Source organism: Phodopus roborovskii, unplaced genomic scaffold (assembly GCF_943737965.1).
Source record: "Phodopus roborovskii unplaced genomic scaffold, PHOROB, whole genome shotgun sequence".
Classification (NCBI taxonomy): domain Eukaryota; kingdom Metazoa; phylum Chordata; class Mammalia; order Rodentia; family Cricetidae; genus Phodopus; species Phodopus roborovskii.
In genome coordinates, this window is record NW_026126407.1 from 17,820,853 (window position 1) to 17,842,192 (window position 21,340).

Consider the following 21,340-nt stretch of genomic DNA (forward strand, 5'->3'; position numbering starts at 1 on the left):
CAATTGCCTCCTACCCTTCACGGGTCTTCTGGGAAATCAGGTATCCACCTTTTGGGGGCTCCTTGGTGGTCTAGTTTGCTTTCAGTTGCTGTAATAAAACACTCTGACAAAGGAGACCTAGGGGATGAAAGTGTTTGTTCCCATTCACAGGATACAGGTTAGATCACTGAGGGAAGTCAGAACAGGAACCCAGTCAGGAACCTGATGGCCAGCCTGCTTGCTATATTCCACAAAGTGTCACCTCCCTACAAGGCATTTAACTGCTAAGGAAGAACAGTAGAGACCATGATCTCTCACATAGGTCATGGTGAGCTAGATGAAGCACAGACCCACCCACCCAGGAAATAGTACCACCCATAGTATGCTGGGCCCACCCACAACAACAGTTCAAACAGTCTTCCTGATCTGATTCCTTTCTCGGGTTAGCCTAAGCCAATAGTTCTCAACGAGTGGGTCTCGACCCCTTTGGGGATCACATATCCTGCATATCATATATTTACAATTCATAACAGTAGCAAAAAGTACAGCTATGAAGTAGCAATGGACATAATTTTATAGTTGGAGGTCACCACAATACGAGGAACTAAAGTGTTGAAAGATTAGGAAGGTTGAGAACCTCTGCTCTAGGCTGTGTTGGTAACAACGAAAGCTAAATACTACCTGATGACCAGGAATTCTTTTTACCTGACAGATCCCAGCATTCCCCCCCCTGCTCTTGTTGATCTTCATTTCAGAGTGCTGTGTCATTGGGGGATCTTTTTGTGTTTATCATAATTACCTTGATCCACTTCTGGGAGGTTTGGAATTTAGTGATTGAAAAGCTGGGAAATATTTTGTTAAAATTACATTTTTAACAACGATGTTTAACTTTTGTTCTGTGACATCTTCATGATGGCTGCTTAGAAGTCATGTGTGTGTGTGTGTGTGTGTGTCCAAAATTTCCCTTTATGTAATTTAAGTTGTTTGTTGTCGGTTGCAGTCTGGAAATGTTAAACAGGAAATTGCAGACATGAAAAGTTCATGCATTTTTAGTTAGGTGTCACTCTGAGTCATGTGGTGAAATCTAATGGTGTGGGGCTCTGTCTCTTCTGGGATACAAATCTGTCTTTTGTCCAGTATGTCCACCCTGTATATCCTACCCACCCACAAGCCACTCAGAGTCACCTTCATTATTGTTTCATTTACCCAGTGTCACAGTACTTACTTTCATCTGCTCCTACATGGTGGCCTCATTCTGGTTTACATTCATTTACTGTGTCTGATCATGTAGGCATCATCATCACACACCATTAAGTAAAGCTGAATATGGTACGATATTTTGAGACAGGACCTAAATTCATGGAATTTTTGTTATAGTAATTAATAATATTGCTTAATTGCATTATTATTGTCATACTGTACATAGGTTATAATATAAACTTTGTTATGAGTATATATTTATAGGGTAGAATAACATAGTATACATCAGTCTGGTAATGTCTCCTTGTGTCCACTAGGGGTCCTGGGCAATAGTCCCCATGGGTAAGAAGAGACTATTATATACATTATCACTTTATTTCCAAAGTGCATGGGTTATATTCTTCATTTTCTTTTCACATCTCATGGTTTGTTGTGTGAGAAACTAGATTTTACTTCATATATTATTGGTGTTGTGAGATATTTGTATACTGTGTGAAGATATATTGTAATAGAAAGCTGAATGGCCAATAGCTAGGCAAGAGGTATAGTTAGGATTTCCAGGGAAAGAAAGGAAGAGGGGGGAGAATCTAGGTGCACAGAAGATCCCAGGAAACATGGAGAGGAAATAGGAGGTAACACCATGTGATAGAACATAGGTTAATATAAATGAGTTAAATTAAGTTATAAGAGCTAGTTAGAACCAAGCATAAGCTATAGGCTGAGCTTTCATTTTTAATAAGGCAGCCCAAAGAAAAATCCAATTACACACTGGGGCTGTGACTTTAAAAGACATAGCTTGTCCCCTGTCCTTTAATTCTCCTTCTTTGCTTCCTATGACAAGAGGGTAGATAGGGGAGAAAGCTACATCGAGATTAACATATGAAAGAAGACAAAGACTGGAAGCCCTTCCTCATCTGTATCATACAAGTGGAACATGTTCAAGAAAGCCTACACTATACAAACATGAGTGAGGCAGGGGCTATGGAGGATATTACACAGGTCCTGTGGCTTGCGGCTCAGCACCGGGGCTTTTTCCTTAGCTCACTAGTCCACACCCATTCTCAGGAATGTTGTCCCTTTCTTAATCAACTTCTCTAGGCCTATTTCTAACCATGTGTCCCTGGTCCAGTTCTTTGCCTGGATACTTCAGCAGGTGCCCAGGACTCAAGCCCACATCGGTAACCCTCTTGAACATGCTATGTTGCCCTGATGTTCTACCTTAGCAGAGGCCTGGACTAGTCACAATGGTCCCAGTCAGCTGTGAACAGAACCCCTCTGAAACTGGGCCCAAACAAGCCAGATTTTGACGAGCAGCTCAGATGCATCGACAGGCATCAGTGTTGATGGAGGTTCTGGAGGAGGCAGAGCTTGGGTATGCCCACAGGCACCCACATTGATGGTGTGGGAGGACTCTCTTTGGTCCCTTTCCACTCCCAGTTGTTAAATTCCACTCATTACCTAATCAACCCTCTACTGTTTCCAACAATGTCGTCCTGGGTTATAAATTGTTCTACTGTGAACTGGCTCAGCCTCTGACTCCTTTGAAGGAATAGTTTCTGTGGTCAGGGGTTGGCTTGGTTCAGACCCACAGCCTCCTCCTTGTATGTGTGCCTGATTCTCTCTCACAAACCAGGAAGCCTGAGCTCTCGTTTGCAACTCAGATCCCTCCCAAATGTCATCTCCATAACCTTCATTTTCCTTGACAGTGCCTTTGGTCTTCAATTTCTTCACTCTGAGATAAATACAGTCAGTTCCTTGGGGAGTAGAAAGGATATGTTTGCTCTATGGCCCAGTTTTTCTTCACCCTGGCACTCTTAGAGCCAAGGCTCTGGTGTTTGGAGTAGGAACACCAGCAAGCTCCCCTCAATTGGCTCTTCAGCAGTGCCTGGAAGGACAAATGCCTATATTAATATCTTCAATGTGATATCCCCTTTATTTTCAGCTAAACCCTCATAGCATGAACTGAGGATGTTCAGAGACATTTCTGGCCACCACTGTAGTCTATTAAGCAGTGCTCTATGACCTTGAGCTAAACATGACAAAACAAAATCATGTTCTGTCTTTTTAAATTAGTACCTTTAAGCTGGGAGTGAGCTAGGATGTACTCTTTAACTGAGCATGCTCAGTAATGTGCCCACCCCCAGAGTAGTTTGGATGTGAGTATCTGAAGGCTCCTGGAATAAAATTGCAATGCTTCTTTTCTTGAGGGAAGGTGCTGCTTTGGAAAGGGCTCCTAAGATCTCCCTATTTTCTGCAGGGAACCCATCAGTCCCTACTTCCATGCCTTGGTCACACTCAGCCCAGCTTTTCTCTCACCCAAGCATGAACCACTGTTCTCAGGTCCAGCCAGATTCCTTCAAGGATCTGATCACTGTGAAATATGGGGGGGCTGCCTTCCTGGTTGAAACAGGGCAAGAATGAACAGGACCCCATAATCATAGCATTGAACTCTGGTGCCTCTACCTCAAAAGTGAGCCTGAGTGAGGAAAGGAAGCCCCGCCTCACACTGCACTCAATGGAAGCTGGATCTCAGGAGTGGGTAGGAGAGTAGGATGAGAGATGCTAAGGGCAGCTCTTCAGGGGAGATGGAGCCCTGTGTTTGGCTCTTACAATGTAATCTCAGCCTCAGTGAACTGGGATAAGGGGGGTACTAGAGAGCAATCTGCAACAGCAGACTCTCTTAACTTAGTCACCAAAGTGTCTTGAGTGTTCCTGTGTAACGTTCCTTGCTATCTTCTTGATACCATCTTCAGAGTGTTCTTGTTCTGGTTTGATCGACGAGATGGCAGCCTCTGCTCTTGCCAAACTTAATACTTTCAGTAAAGAAAGAACAAGTCTGTGGGACTACAGCCAGATTGTGTTCAGGGCGATTGCTGAGCAGATGGTAAGGATTTCTGTGTGGTTTGGGTGTGCCTACCAAAGGTTCAGAGCCCCTGAGCAGCACTGTTGAGCGGTGGCAGAACCTTAAATTGTAGAGCCTGGTGAAAGGCAGATATGTCTCTGGAGGTATCACTATGTCAACAGATTAATGCTGGTCAGAATCAGTGAATCAGCTCTCAAGACCACAGGTTGCCACAAAGTAAGGCTGTGCTACAATATTCACCCCACCCCCTTTTTATGCAGCCATCTGCCTTTTTACCATGACATGTGGGGCCCTGATCAGAGACAACACAAATAGGATCACCCAGTATTACAGTTCAAACTAAACAACTCTCTTTTCTTTATGAAATACCTAGGCTCAGGTGTTTGATATTACAACAGAAAATGGACTAAGACAAAAATCACATCATACATAATGATATTTAGTGCTTAGAGTTGAATATGCTACGTCTGGGTGTCCAGTCCCTTTCTTGAGGCTCTGTCTGCTGTACAACAAATCCTAGATCAGACTCAACATGCTACAACAGGCAGGTGAGCAAGGCAGTGAGTCTGCCCTGGGATGGGGGAGCCACACAGACCTTTCCAGGGGAACTGGTGACAAGAGAAGCCATTTCTAGCATCTTCACTGAAGCCTTCCTCCCCTTGTTAAACCCCAAGAATCAAGAGCAGTAAGTAACACTTGCCTCTCAACCATAGTTGATACAAGCAATCTGGATATGAAACAGGTAATGTCAACTAAGTTTAAAAAAAAAATACAACTGTCCTTTGTCTTGGTAGTCTCCCTGCCAAGAACTTAACAGAAGGGCAAACTTCAAAAACTCACCAATATCCATTCATGAGGATGTGTGTTGAAACATTTCATTTCGGGGTAATAATAAAAACAGGACACAGGCTCAGTACCTCTCAATAAGTAAAGGTTTATGCAGCTCTATGGTAAAAGATCAAAACAGAGCTCATTAAAATAGAGTACACACTGACATAAAATGAGCTAGCTTTTACCAGAAAGCAAGGCACAGAGCAGTGTCTGAAAACTTGGTGTCCATTTTGTAGGCACCAGTGTCCAACATACGCTCAACATTTTTTTTCTGGAATAAACCATAAGCAATTATCTTATTTTAGAATCCAAATTATTATAGGTTTTGTGGGCACTTATGTCAAGAGAGTATGAGGTTGGAAAAAGGTTTTCCAATTTTATTGTTCTGTCTAGATATGGCTAGGATGCTATAAGCCTAGGTTTGCATATATCATATGTGTTGTGTATGTATTGTAATATATATTAGTCAATGGCATTACTCAGGTGGGGAGAGTTGGGGGCACTGTTAGCTTTCTCCTTTGTGCATTATTTATACCAATCTAAATAAAACTTTAATGTTTTATTTCCTATTGTCTTTGAAGACAAACTTTACAGAATGAGAATATGGCTTGTGGAGCCAAAGTCCTGGTTTTCTCATCCCTTCACCTGTATCCCATGGCTGGCTGTGGAAATGTGGCCAGAGTCTTTGTGTCATACACACAAGTACAGGTCACCAAAGAACCTCATATGGGGCTCACAGTTCTGCCACAGGTGTTCAGGAAGAAGTACCAGGTGGCTGCAGGTGGCTGCCCTGGAGGCTCCTGCTACTCAAAACACACCAGCCTCACCCAGGCACCAGTTGGAAAGGCAGGTTCTCGGGCCCCATTCATTTGTGGATCTCAGTAGGCGTCATCCATGGCTGCCAAGTGACTCAGGACCACTCTAAGGTCTGATGAGCCTGGTGTAACCCTCCCAAGGGACTGATGCTGGTCTTAACGAATCTGCCCTCAAGACAGCAGGTTGTCATCAAGTCTAGCCACCTCACACATTTGGCCCCTTCTCTGTGCCACCATTTCCTTTTCTTCCATTTCATCATGAAGTGATGCTGCCATCCTGAGCACAGGGAATCCAAGTGTTTGGGGTGGGACCCTGTACAACAGGGTCTAGTGTGCAGGCTGGGACCAAGACCAAGATCTGCGATCAGGATCTCCTGCCATGCTCTTTCCCAGTTTCCTCTATGATGATTTGTGGTAACTAACTCACGGCGTGTTTTCTGGAGTGCAGTCACTACGCTGAGGACTTTGCTCCCATCGCCTCCTTTTCATTCTCACAACCCTAGAGCTGTCACACCAGAATCCACGTCTTACAGACAAGGTAGAAAATGTGCTCCCATTGGGAAGTAGCAGAGGACAGGCTCCCTCTGGAGCTGCCTGCCTTCCACGGTCATACAGCATCACACTGGATTACCTCGCTCACTAAAATTCAATGATGAGAATTTTCTCATTCTTTCTTGACCTTCATTGTAGTTCAATGAACGAGATTGACAACATAGCCCAACACACTGCACCATTGCAAAAGTCTAGGGAATAACAGAAGCCTGGAGCTGAGTGATGCTTATGACCTTAGTCATCCTGATGGGCTTAAAAGCTTGGCTATTCCCACTTTATCACCATTACCATTCAAAACACCATTGAGATGATTTGGAGGCCGAAGCTGCTCAGAGCAATCTCCTCTGCACATAAGCACAATTCTGTCATGCCCATGTGTTCCCTATACATGACACCAAAGGGTGGGACTAAAGGAATACTGAGGAGCCTTCCAGGCCTTACAGCCTACCCTCTGGCTCCACTCCCCAGCTCTGTACAATTGGCAGGCATCGTGCAGACACTAAAGGTATCACATATTCCCTCTACTGCTATATTCTCAATCCTCAAGTGCCACGCTGCAACCCAAACTTCCCTTTCCACTGGAGCTCTTCACCTGTCACCTGTGCTGTACACCCATACCCAGGGCCCACAAACACCCAGGAGACACAAGTGAGTTACTCTGATATTTATTTTTAATATAGCTTAGTCCACACAGTTGGTATAAAATCAGAAAAAGCAAGCAAAAAATGGAAAGGTCTGGAGTCTTAGCATCAGAAGGGCACCGTATATACATCTACAGTTGGTGGCCAATACAAGTCATTGCCAGACAGTCCTTGGAGGCACCGGACACTCTAGACCCAGTGAGCCAGGGAACTCACAATCCCAGGGGTCTGGACACTTGTCCTGATGCTCTGACCGTGAGAAAACTGTGGGAGTGATGGAGGCTTTGAGATTTATTTATCATAGTAATAACAACAGCCTAGCTAGGTACGAAAGCGGTTATGAACCATTTATATCACACACAATTATTCAGGTCTCCGTTCTACTTTATGTCATAAAACCGTTAATTGGGTTTCCAGTGAGTGGTTTAAGTGATTAGTAATAACGAGGAATGGTAAATCTATAGCACCATTTCACAGACTCCTTGTCTCTGACTTCTCATTTAAATGTGTGGCCCTGGTACTCTGCCTGCAAGGACAAGTGTTTCAGAGCCACCAGCCATGTTTTTGCTGAGGGCTCTAGGTCAGGGTGTTTTGTCTGTGAGTGCTTAGGGCTCCACACAGCGATTCAGGGAGTGGATATTCCTGCTAAATGCACCAGGTCATCCACAGTGTGAAGGCCTTTGGCCATTTGGGGTTTGTCCCCACACTTTGGTTATCCTGTGAGGTTGAGAGGGAGGGAGGCATCTGATTTTAGATGAAAGGGGCCACATGGAAGTTCTCATGTCTGAGCAAAAGTTGAAAAAAACAAAAACAAAAACAAAATACAAACAAAGTACTGAGCTTGGTTATAGTGTTAGGATGTAAAGTTCTTTAAGATTCAACACGAGGCTGACAGTCAACAAAAAAGCAAACAATCCTATGTACATATATGTAAAAAGTGTTATAAATAGGTTTTATAAACCATAGGTATTATATACATCTTCAATTGACATCAATCCCCACTCAACTGCATTCTGTTTGGTTTGAATTGAGTTGGGGTTTGGGATTAGCTCTTTTTGGTTTGTTCGGTTCCTTTCTGGTTTCCTTCCTCCCTCCCCATGTACCCTATGAGTGCTCAGAGCCTAGATGGATGGTGCGTCATTGGGCACCTCATTCACGTTTCCGTAGGATCACGTAGATAATGCCACTGAGGAGGGCCAGGGGAAAAGCCACCCAGGCCAGGATGTAGGCGAAGCCATAGGAGTAGTCAGTGTTGACATGCCACTCGCTGTGCCTCACTGTGTAGATGGCCGCTGCACTCATCACACAAAGACCTGGAAGGAGAAAGACAGAAGGTAACTGGGGCGGGGGGGTCACAGTGGGCCTGTGACTCTGTGCCACATGAACATCCACAGTGCTAGGCAGGGAGAAAGTTCCTAACCTGGGTGGGCCACCCAATGCAGAACTGGGAGGAGACAACTGGAAAATGAACAGCTCCCCACCTCCAACCTTAGCCATCCTCACTCTTGTGAGGATCCTCCGCATACTTTCTGCCTCATTTCTTTCTTTCTCGGTCACCCTCTCCCAGGCCATTTCATATGGACAGGGAGGACTCGGGCTACCAGATAGGCCTGCTGAGCTCTTCCCAGAAGTGGCTGGGTGTGGAACCTGTGGCCCACTCTACAGATGGGCAGTGTTGTGTATGACCAGAGACCCATAGAACTGAAGTGATACTGCGCCAATGGTGGTGTCATAGGATAAGAGCAAAAGTTTGACTCCCTGCTGACCACAGGGGACCAGGTTCCCTTAGTAATGATGTCCCATGAATGGAGGTAACAGTGTCTATTGGTGATACAGGGCAGATAAAGGCTGGCAATGGAGAGGGGAAGGGAGACAAGGAGGAAATGAAGACGACAATGAGGGTGAAGATCAAAGTTGCAGAAGAGAGGGCACAGATAAAGAATGGCTAGCTCCATTCTACTTGGTGACCCCAAGCTCAAAACAGATGGAAGAATATCAGACACACAGGTGGGTCAGGCCACCCTGACTCTTCGGTGCAGCCACCATGCTCAGTTTTGACTACCTATGCCCACGTGACAGTCATGTCCCTCCACAGAGAGGGGTCCAATGACATCAGCACCCCAGCCTGGAGCTGGACAAAGCCAGATCTGTTCCCTACTGAAAACAGAGCCTTTGAGAAGCTCTGAAAGACTATTATAAAACATCAGGCTGTATGGGATTCATGCAGTCCCAGGGCCACCTACAGCTAACACCACTGCTATTTGGGCTGCTGACCTGCTGGACAGTTCAACTTTGTCTGACTGAAACAACAGAAGTGGGTGATGCCACACAACCTACCCTGGTCAGATTGTCCTTGGGCAACTCAGAGAAGAATATGCCCACTCAGCTTGCCCCCCCATCAGAAAAGTCGAACAATAGTCTTGGGACTGCTGTGGGGTGGGACCTAGGATCTGCCACTACCCACAGAAAGTGCAGAGACAGTAAAGCTGGCCATGTCACGGGAAGCCATAGTCTTGCTGAAGGACAACAGCAGTTTGGATGTCCTAGGACACACTTGCCCAGCCTTGATCCAGGGTCCTCAGTTTCCTTGGCCTGTTGCTCCCTGGGCACCCTTTCTCATTAAGAAAGGGATAGGGGTGTGACTTGGTGGGGGTGTGCTTGCTTAGCATGTGCAAGACCCACCTTCAGCTCCACAAAATGCAAAAAGAAGGGAAAATACAAGCTAGGCATTTGTGACACAGGCCTGTGAAGTCTCAGCACTTTGGAGGGCTGAGGCAGGGGGATTTTGAGTTCAAAGCCAGCCTAGAATACACTTTGGGACCCTGTCTTAGACATAAGAAAACCAAGGCAGGAAGTGAACAAGGAAGGAGGGAGGGACAAAACGGGACAGAAATGGAGAGAGGGATGAAATAAAATCAGGAAGGAAGGAGGAAGGCTGACATGTCTTGAGCTGCCTGTGGCATAAGCTACCAAGGGCAGAGTTATAGGGAGGGAAGCATAACACAGAAGTCAGAAGGTGAAACAGAGAGCCAAAGGAGGAAGGACGATGCCTATCACCTGGACGTGGCTTCCTGGGGCATCTCCTGGTCATGGGCATGAGCAATGCCTCAGTAGCCAATGTGAATCCACTATGTCTCCATTCCCCAGCAAGGAGAAAACATCAGTTTCTGTCCCTGACCAAGAGTGACTCGTTACCCCAGCTGGGTGATGTGTCTGTCATTCAGGTACCTATTGCTAAGTGAGGCTCCTGGGAGAGTGACAAGTCCACCCAAATGAAACCCAACATAATGACACTGATCATTCAAGTCACAGAGGTTTATACCTGCCTCATAATGGCTGAGTCTGCAGCACACCTCTGCACATGCTCCCTACAGCTCCCTGAAAGAGAAGGTCTCAGGCCCCTGAACGCCAATGGCAATCCTGGCTGAGCAATTCAAACCCAGGCAGTACAGGGCCAACTGAGAAACTCCTGGTAACTCTTCATCAACTCCATTCCTCCAGGTTCTTTCAAAAAGTATGGAGTGCTTACTGTATGTTTGTACTGTTCTGAACAGCAAAGGCACCAGAATGAAGGAGACAAGGCTCTGACCTTCAAGGGATGCCTGTCCAGAAGACAGACCTTTCAATACGAAACAGTGTAGGAAGGAGAGGAATGTGCTCAATGCCCCAAGAGATTAGATGAACTGAGCTCTACATGGCAGAATACAAGCCTTAAGGTTGATGGCCGCTCAGCCTGGTCCCAGGGATATATAAGAGGTGGCCAGGTGAAGAGGAGCAGGGTCAAGGAAGACTGGGAGAAAGCATTAATAATTACCAGGAGGTGACAAGTCTCACATGACATGAGGTTGGACCTCATCCAGGGCCAAAGTGTCATGGCAAGGAGACAATGAAGGGAAGCCTTACAGGAATCTCCAGTATGGCAGGAATATGAGCAGGCTCAAGTCCTGGGAAACTCTCCCCAGGCCAGATGGGATGGCACGTCAATAATCCCAGCACTCAGGAGGCTGACACAGAAGGATCTCAAGGGCCAGCCTGAGCTACATCATGTCTCAAAAATAAAAACAAGGGCAGAAGAGATGGCTCAACAGTTAAGAGCATTTGCTCTTTCAGAGGATTTGACCATCAGACTGTTGAAACAATGGACCCCAAAGAAATGGGAATTGCCCTGGAAATTTCATGCTGAGAGAAGGTAAGGGCACCAGGAGGTGGAGAACTTGTCTCCCAGAAAGAGGTTTCACAGGGCTCTGTCAACTTGTCAGAACATCTTGCAAGGTGAGTCTGAAGCCCAGATAATGATGGGTGAGTATTGGGTGGGGCCATACCCTGACTGGAGCTGCTTAGGTGTGCACATCCATGGCTTTCTCTTAGAACTTTGGATGTTAATTCAGGACCCAAATATGGATTTTGGAGAACGCAGCTCTTCATCTCTATGTTCTTCTTCCCAACATGGCCCATTGACTAACTCTCCTTTATCTGATTTCCGCTTTTAATTTGGTCCTTTTTAAATTGGCCTCTTGAGTTGGAAACCAGTGGAGGTTGGGGGTCTTCCATGCCTGGAGCTGGTTAGTTGCAGGACATTAAAACACACAACTCTACTTCTAACTTAGTGTCTGTGTGGTTTTCTTGATGTTCTCCCACCTAGGACGCATGATCCAACACAGTAAATGTAAGGATAACAAATGTGTAGGAACAATGGTACCCAGAAAACAGAAAAGATTCCAAAATCTGGAAGTGGGACCAGGACACTCTCCTCTCAGAGGTTTAGAAGAAAATACAGCTCATGAGCAGGATTTGCTATTAGTGAGAAGATCTTGGAAGACCTCACAGCAGGATCAGGGCACTTTAATGGCTGCATATCAAGTACCCAGGGAAAGAGCCACATGGAGATACTGCCATCTCTTCTGGATGCAGACAAGCTAAGGAGGGCCTTTTTGTTATACTTGAAGAAACTTCCAAGCCAAGAAGTGTGTGATCAAGGGATGGAGTTCACACAGAGACTTCAGCAACAATGGGGCAAAGCCAGAGAGCTGCTGTGACAGCAAGGGAGGTACAGCCAGCCAGATACCCCTCGGTGTTCTGTCTCCTATCTTTCCCCTAAGCTCTGGCTCACAAGCAGGATCCATACAGACCACAGCAGGCCCTTCAAAAGAAAGCTGTAGGGCCTGGAGAGGTGGCTAGTTATAGTGGGATATTCACTTTGTCTCCTTCTGTGGCACTGACCACGCCCATTGGGGGGTGGAGCCAGGGGCGGAAGTGACCTATGGAAGGAGGTCTGAGGGGGGGCTGCTCTCTTGCTGGTGGGTAGGGGAGAGGAGAGCATCTGGTAGAACCTGCTGGTGTTCATCTGTTTAGGTTGTAAGTTATTTCTCCCTGAATAAACATCTATTCAGCCTATTTGTGTATCCTGATCCTTATTTAACCGCAATAGCTAGTCAGTTTAGAGCACTTGCTGCTCTTGCAGAGGATCCAGGTTCAATTCCCAGCACAGACATGAAGATTCACAACTATCTGTAACTCCATTTTCAAAGGATCCGGTGCCCTATTCTGACCTCCTTAGCACTAGGCCCGCATGTGCTTTACATATATGCATGCTGGGAAAACATTCATACATGTAAAGTAAATATATTTAAAGAGTAAAAAAAATTAAAAAGTTAAAATGAATTTTCAATAAAGAAAGCAGTCATGATACCCCAACCTGTAACAGCTCCTGATGAAACTCAAACGGTTCTCTATTACCTTCCACTTAATATGTTTCAGTGCTTTGCAGCTCTGCTGTTCTCGGAAACGTAACTGCCCACTGTGGCAGCCACACTCAGGTTCCACATGCTCTGACCCTGAGGCTCCCTTCTTCTATCTGCTCCCTCACCCAGCTCCTCCCTGTCTTCCCTTCCCAGTTGCTTTAGTTTTCCTGACATCTTCCTTGATGCTGAACTGTCAGTTCTCAAGTATGTACTGATTCTCACCTCTGACCACACTAACCTCCCTCATCACCTCTCCAGGGCCTACCTTCTTCATAAACACCACAACCTGGGGAAAGCTCCCTAGCTTGACTGAGAACTGTCACACTCTGTAAGAAACAGGAAGTCTCTGGGTAAAGGCCAGGTCCTTAGCTTTCAATTTGAGCAGAAAGACCTGCCGGCAATTTCAAATGAATATTCTGGAGACCGGAGATTCCTAGGAGACCTCCCTTGATATCGTTTTGACTAGAGTTGACAACCAGGCACAGAACATTCTTAGGAAACGCTAGCCACTGTTTCCCTTCAATATTTCTAACCCTGCATAGCTTCTTACTTAAATAAGGGCCACTCAGCTAATGACTCATGACTGAAAATGAGTCACGTGAGAGATGAGCAGCTAGATTTGAAGGGTCTAAGGAAAAGCAAATCACGTGCTCTCAAAGTCAGAGGTACCTGAGGCAGCACTCTAGAATGTTCAGAGGAGAAGCGAAGGTGCACAGTAGACAAGACTCTGAACAGTTAGGGAAGCTCTGACGATGTCTGTATGGATGGAAAGGCCTTAACCCAGAGGCCACCTGGGACACCTGGGTCCTTATCTCTGAACTTCGCAGCTCTTCTCCTCAGCCTTTGGGCTGAGATCAAGTGTAGTCACTAGACCTTGTGAATTTTCCCTGGCATGGCATTGTAAAAACAAAAGATCCTGGATAATTGAGAGCAGCAACAATTAAGAGGAGACATAGCAGATGACAATGCTGTCACATACTAACTCAGCTCCGCCCACTCAGTTTTCAATTTGTGTCATTTTGTAGTTGCTGCTCATAGCAGATGCCTCAAAACTTATGAATAACAAAAGGTGTGAGTCCGAATTTAGCATCCAGTAGAACTCAGGTACAGGACTGGGCATAGTGGTGCATACCTTTGATCCCAGCACTCAGGAGCCAGAGAGACTGGCAGATCTTCTAGAAAAGGTATCAACAGCCAGCCTCATGGCATGTCTCTCTATACAACTATCCAAAGGATGTGTGGGTTATTTCCAATGCCCCAAGAGCTGCTTTCTGGGCATGGATGGTGATACAGCCCATTGACAATCTCACAGCTGGCTAAACATGGGGACAAGATCTTTGGCTGTTCAGAGGGCCAGGATAAGGAGTGTGTTGTAGTACCTAGACATATTTGAAGTTTACTCTCTGCCTCTCACTTCTCTGTAGTACCCTCCAGTTTTGGTCAATTGGCAAACACCAGACAGAAAGGTAGGCATTAATGAAGCAAGACACTGACCAGAACCCAGAGACAACCCTGTGACAGACACTTCTGGGCCCCACACACCATACATGCAGACCACAGGGAGAAGGTGGAAACCTTTCCTGTATCTGCATGGGTACTGCATTCTCATAGTTGGAAATTAGCACGGAGTGCTGGTGAGGACAGCAGAGAATGCAGCAGGATCAAAGCCCAGGGAGTTTGTCAGTGTGACTATCTCCACTTACAGGTGCAAAATACTTTCCTGACAACACCCCTGCCAGCACTCTCAACTGGGTCAGTTCTAAACAGGGCCAAGATAGTTTCTTGGGTATCACATAAACCAAAGGAAATAGTCCTCTAGGCTATTCTTAGCTCGCAGTGGGTAGCCTCAGCATTTACCTCTAATGATGTGCTTCATTCCTTGTGATGGGTCTAGCATGTTCAGAGGCTTTTCTTCTTGAGTCCCTAAGACTCCTTCATGTGTGTCTCATTTCACAGAGCAATGAAATGCTCCCAAGTTCAAATATATATGCATGAGTAGCACACACACACACACACACACACGCACACACACGAGCGGAGTTATGAAGAGAGAGAGAAACATACAGAGACAGAGAGGAAATAAAAACTTCAGGATAAACATCCAATAGTCCAACTCAGAAACATCCACCACTTTGATGCCATGTCCTTCAAACGGTCCATATTCTGTACGTCCATTGCCACCCACAACTTACCAGCAAGGATTTGGAAGAATCCAGTGATGTAAAACCGGCCACCTTTGGTGAGGGTGAAGAGCTGGCAGAAGAACAGGAACAGAGACAGGACGCTGAAGATGACAGACAGGACCATGGTGGCCTGGACCGACTGCAGCCATTCTGGGGGAAGGAATACTTGGTTAGGAAAGCTGGGAATGGCCAGGGAGGGCTTACATCGGGGCATGTGGGTGGGGCCAAGGGGGCCTGATTCCCGAGAGCCCAGAAGCTGGTGGGAACAGTTCACTTCTGCACTTTAAAACATCGTCAAGCCACCTTTTCTTGTTGAACCACGGGCACTTTTGGCAAAGGATTTAGGAAAAGAATGTGTCGCTAGGAGTTAAGTGCCATTTAAAACACAGTGGACCACGTTCCAATGTTTCTGCTTAAGCTAGCAGACAATTCGTGACTTGTATAGTCTTAAGTTGTAATTTTCAGCTTTACAAGAAAAAATTAATGCACAGTCAGTAAAAACTGGAATTTGGAGCTTTCCCTGGGCTGGATGTGTGTAGTATAGCTCTCTGTCACAAGGGGGACAGCAGCAATGAATGGCAGTGAGAGGCAGCTCCCAGACAGCCACCCAGCCACTGTCCTGAGCACAAACAGTCCATACTGCAGTATGCAGGGCGTTCAGCTGTTGGTTAACTTGTGTGTTGAACATATCTTTGACGTATATTAGTTTCAACTTACAGTGGGTTTACCCCATGGTAACCATAACCCCATGGTAACCAAGAAGCAACTCTGTGTATATGTGCTAGAGGGTCTGAGCCATTCTACTGCTTCCTAATAGTCAAGGACTTCTCTCCCCAAATGGGTTTGTTGGGTCTAAAGGGCTTGTTGGATCCTCTCTACTATATTCCAAAAATAATAGTTCATAACCAATATTCAGTAGTTTAGCATCCCCCCTCTAAAGAGATCCTAGAAATGGCTGTTGGAGAGAGAGACACTCTTACAGAAAGCAGAAAGATAAAGTGCTAAAGATGATGGGCATGCCATGTTCTTTCTATACCAGTTCCATCCTTTTCTGGGTCAACCTTGACCATGGCCGATGACTTTATCACAGAGCTGTCTGTGTTCAGTTAAATCACCAAATAGGACCATGGCTTCCACATCCTCACTTTTGTCAATCCCTTCCCACCACCACCACCACCACTACCACCATGCTTTAAACTTCCAACTGGAATTCAGGCAAGGGAGGTTATCATCAGGTCAACATCTGTTGCAACCTAATCTGACTTTAAAAGAAATGGAGGAAGCACACTATGCTCAGTGTGCCAGGGGGACATGTAAAATTGTCTGTCAGATGGGTTGTACCATGTCTACCCTACTCTCACCAAAGAAAAGAACTGACAGAGAGGGCTTTATCTTCTCAAGAAGTAACTAGCTTAAAAATGCACATATCAACTGGTGGTGGCAGACATCTATAATTCCAACACTGGAAGAAGATCGAGGGGAGTTCAAGATCAGCCTGTGCTACACAGAAGGACCCTGTCGTCCAAGGAAGCTTGCACCCATGCTTAGCACAACATCCAAAGCTATGGACTCTAGACTATTCATAAAAGTTGAGCACCCTTACCTAAACACCTGCACACACACGCTCAAAATAATGCTCTGAAATAGGCAAACTTAAAAGACCAACATACTGCCCTAAGTAGAAAGTGCCATACCAGGAAAGGCTGATTTGTGCACAAAATTATTACTATATAAAAGTATTTTCAGGCTATAGACCATCATAGTATATGGAATGAATTCCACAGTGAGACTTGGATTTCATAGTCAACACTGTATATATGAAAACATGAAATATTTTGAAAGCCTAAATTTTAAATATTTATGGTACAGGGAATTTTGGATAATGGGTATGAAACTTGTGATGACTACTGAATAAGGTGACCCTGTTGTGAGTCCCAAGTAGCTCAGGAGAAATCTTTCAGATGCAGAGCCAGGAACCCCTTCTAGAGTTTCCAGTAAGGCTTTTGCAGACTCACACTGGCAGCATTATCAGATGGAAGACACTCAAGCTAAACTATGCTAGCTTGTTTGTACTGAAAGAGATTTCCAGAGAGGTTTGATGAGCCCAAGTGTCACCACTCTATCCGAGAGGCCCTGCCTCTTTTCACCATAGCAATACATAATGCTGCTTTCTCTGATTTTTTTCCTCAGTTGAAGAAAGAAAACAATGTCTGAGAGGCTAGAAGCAGCCCCAATTTCACGTCACACAACCGCCACTAACGTGTGTGCCACTAGCGTGTCTTTTCCTGGCAGTGGCTTTTCTGAAGGATCATTCTTCAGTAATGCTGATGTTACCATAACACATTAAAACACTATCTAGCTCAGTGAGATGAAGCAGAGGCCACAAATCTAAAATCCCAATCTGAATCTAGAGCTGTGACTTGACTGTGGCTGAGATGTGTGTCCTCCAAGGTGCGCTGTCCTAAGGGGCAAAGCTGGAGCAGGCACTATGCTGGGTCTCACTCTCCAGTTCTGAGATCTTTCACCAGTACAGTATGGATTGCACAGTATGATAAAAGTCGAAATCCTTATGTGTTAAATTTATACAAGTAGGAAAAGTACCCTGGCCTTCATTTATTGACTTTTGAACCCCCATTATACATGAGTGAACTAGCCCAAAATTAGTTCTTAAAGCAGAACAGAATTGGGGATCAGGGAGATCTATTCAGTGAGCATTTGTTGGACATCTACACTGGCTATGGGGTTAAGAGAATGAAGAATAGGTCTTCAACAATAAGTACAATAGATGAAATACATAGATCCATAAAGTGAGACCAACTCTATGCTTGGCCAAAGCACATGTGAAATGAATTCAAATTACTCACAAACAGCTGACTCAGTCAAATCATTCCAGATGATTACCTAAGAGACACACGTAACAAACAGCAATCTGAAGACATTTTTAAAAAAGAGACCCTAACTAAATGATAATTAAAATAAAATATGAATGACAGCACACAAGAAAACAGACCTTGAGCTGAAATATAAAGGGGAACCAAAGAGAAAAGCTTTCTTCTTCCAAGTATGGAAGTCAGAAAGCCAAAATGATGGGGCATGTCCTTCTCTCTGTATATATTTCTCTTATTGGTTGATGAATAAAACACCATTTGGCCAATAGCCAGACAGGAAGGATAGGCAGGGCATGAGAGGAAGGAGTGGGGAGAGAGAAAGAGGCCGCAGAGAGAAATCATGTAGCAGAGGAAGCAGTAACAGGTCCAGACCCTTCTCAAGTTAAGATAAGACCATGTGGAAATACTTAGATTAATAGAAATGGGTTAATAATTAAGAGACAGCTAGCCAATAAGAAGCCTAAGCCATCAGCCAACAATTTTATAATTAATACAGTGTCTGTGTGTTTATTTGGAGCTGAAGGGCTGCAGGACCTGGCAAGACAGAAACCTCCATCTTCATCAAAACACAAGGGTCAAGGTTATGCCTACAGCAGGAGCAACCTCAATATAGTAGATATATAGGAAATGTACATCCAAATGATATAAACTATTTTCAAACCCACATGGGACAGGCAGTATTACAGACTGACTGTGCATTAGGTATTGGAAGGTGGAGAACCATCTCAGGAAAGTGAGGATGATCTAAGCATAAAATTTCAGGAGTTGGAAATAAAAAACCAGCCAGGGCAGGCCAAGGCTACAGCTGGGGGTATAGCGAATGCCTCACAAGTACAATGAACACCCAGCATAGGAAAATAAACCAGAAGCCAAATCAATTTGCAAACTTAACAGAAGATTTAGACAATCAGTTAAATGGAGACAAAAGACAAAAACTTCATCAGCAAGGAACAACACTGAAAGTTAACTTGTTACACCCATGAGCTGCAGCCAAAGCAGCCTTCAGAGGACAATGTCTGCCTCTTATGCCTTTACTAGAAAGATGCTAAAGAAAGGGGTATTGAACCAAAAGCTGGAAAAGCAAGAGTGAAATAAACCCAAAATTGGTTGAGTTAGAACAGATTAATGAAACTGAAGAAACATGACAACATGTATTTTTAAGAAAATACCTGGTGGGGCATGGGGCAAACATCCATGTGGAATTGAAGAACAACAAAAAGCAACAGTAATGATATTATTCCTGAAGAAGAAAAACACTCAGAGCTGTAAGACTCCAGTTTTATCAAAAGCAATGAGCAATATAATTCTATTCTTGTCACTAAACTGGAATTTGACACAATGATTCAAAACTTCACCTAAAAGTTGACTGTAGATTTACTGAGTGCTTGTTCAGGCTGCTCAAAGCCCTGAAGTATAAACCAAGCATGGTGGCTCAACAAAAGCTCCAGGTCATCCTTGGCTACATAGCAAGTTCAAGGCCAGCCTGGACTATTTAACACCCCATCTCAAAAATTTTTTTCTTAAAAAAAAAAAAAAAGAAGAAAAGCAAATAATAACAGCTAAGAAAAAATTTCGATCAAGCACAGTAACAGCACATAGAAGATCAACAACAATCTAAACATCTAAAACAAAAGGAAGAAAACCAGAAAAAATAAACAAAAATTACCAGACATCAAGCAGAGACTTCCAGTGTATGTCTATTACCTCACATGCTATCTATTAGTAATATAATTCATAAAATACATCTATAATATATAATTACACTATTTTACATGCAAAACTTATGAAGTTTTAGCAAGTCAAACTGCATGTTCTAGTCACTGAAAGAAAACGTTGGAGTAGGGCAGAAAAAAGACTTCAGATGTCTAGACACAAATTTAGTATACATTAAATGTGGTCTGCAAACCATAAGGAAGAAAATGATAGGTGTGGTGTCAGTTGAAGGTAGGTCTCTAACTCACAGATCCACAAGATTAAGCTGCAGAGGGATCAAAGAGCCAAATGTTAAATTAAAAGGCCATGTAGATATGTGATTCACAAATGAAAACTATGAAGCCAGTAAATATATGAAGACACTCAACCCCATTAGATAACCAGATGATGTGTGGAAAATTCATGAAGAATGTGATGCCAGTTTTTATCTACCCAACTGTCAAAAACAAAAAAGTTTTAAGGATAGTATCAGGTCTAGTGAGATGGCTCAGTGGGTAAAAGCCCTTGAAGAATCTATAGTGGAAGGAGGAACCAACTCCCAAAAGTCACCCTCAAAGTTCCACACAGGCATCATGACATGTGAGCACAGACACTCATAACAAGTAGAATTTAAAGTTAATCACATCTCCTGGATCACCAAGATACACTGTTCAAAGGAATAATGGTGACATAGCTTTTTATACCTCGAGATCTGAAGGAATTTATTGAAAAGTTTCAATGCTTAAGACATAATGAATTATCTGTCATTTATTTAATTTAATATCTGTATCTGGAAGTAAATACTCGAACATATACTCAAAAATATTCTTAGAAATTTCATCAGCAAATAATGACACTGAAAGCGAGCGTGCCAGCCCCACAAGCTGTGGCCAAATCAGCCTTCAGTGAACAATGTCTGCCTCCTGTGCCTTTCCTAGAAAAATATTAGAGAGAAGTGGGGGGGGGGAGTTAACTGTCAATTCCAGAGGCTAGAAAAACAAGAATGAAATAAATCCAAAATTAACTGAGTTAGGATAGATTCAGGAAATCAACCAGGATGTTCACAGTGGTGTCAGTTCTATCATAAGGGATAATGAATTAGCTTATTTCCCTATAGTGTCTTACCTATAGTATCCTACAATAATGAAGTAGGCTATCTACTTACAATGGGACTGCAGCACTTGAAAAATAATGAGTTAGATAGCAGTACCTTTATAAGACCTCAAGACAACAAGGACTAACGTGCACACAGCCCAGGGCTATTATGTAATCCACACCAAATGAGAGTACTTGCTACAGTACATCCCTACAGAAAAGAATCAAAGATCTGACAATCTGATGCCCAGGGAACCTCCAGGAACTTCAGCCATGGGGGGAAGTTTGGTCAAAAATCCTTTCACTGGATCTGTATCTTCTGATTTATTTTAATAAAAAGAGAGTGTATTCTCCATCTATATGAAACATTCACATCCACAAGACTCAACCAGACAGGCTAAAGACTCTTTGAAAAGCTGTGCCTGTAGTGTACACACAGACTTCTCTTACCCACACTTCCTGAAAAGAACAACGACAACTATTTACACAGGCTTAACACTGCACTACTGTTAAGCTAATAGAACATGCAGGAGGATGCACAAAGTTTATGCACAAATATTAACTACCCTACTGAATGTGAGGAACTTGAGTTTATGAGGATTTGGAGATTAGGCTGAGAACAAATCCACACTTCATAATGAAAGGCAACTTCTCATGTATTATGTGAACATTTAAAAACATTTAAAAATTACAAGGCAAAGAAGGTATGGCAGTGTTAATAGTAAAGCTTGGGTTTTTGAACTTAAAAGAACTGTAGGATTCCTGGCACAGAAAAGAAAGACCCTCTTTCCATCAAATGCCATCCATCAGGTGCTAACTGAGGTCAGCAGAGGATAAGCAGAGAGTCAGACCTTGGAGAA

General features: G+C 44.1%; 1 protein-coding gene across 2 annotated transcripts in view; it reads right to left on the minus strand.

Moving 5' to 3' along the window:
* Positions 1–6,889: 6,889 nt before the first annotated feature.
* Pmp22 (peripheral myelin protein 22) overlaps positions 6,890–21,340 on the minus strand; it is a 30,150-nt gene continuing 15,699 nt past the window's right edge. For both annotated transcript variants that reach the window (XM_051180395.1, XM_051180396.1), the window contains exons 4-5: positions 14,815–14,955; positions 6,890–8,194 (exon numbers count right to left, since the gene is read on the minus strand). In XM_051180395.1, coding sequence (XP_051036352.1) covers positions 8,031–8,194; positions 14,815–14,955 — 305 coding nt within the window. In that variant the 3' untranslated portion in view covers positions 6,890–8,030. The remainder of the gene's footprint in view (positions 8,195–14,814; positions 14,956–21,340) is intronic.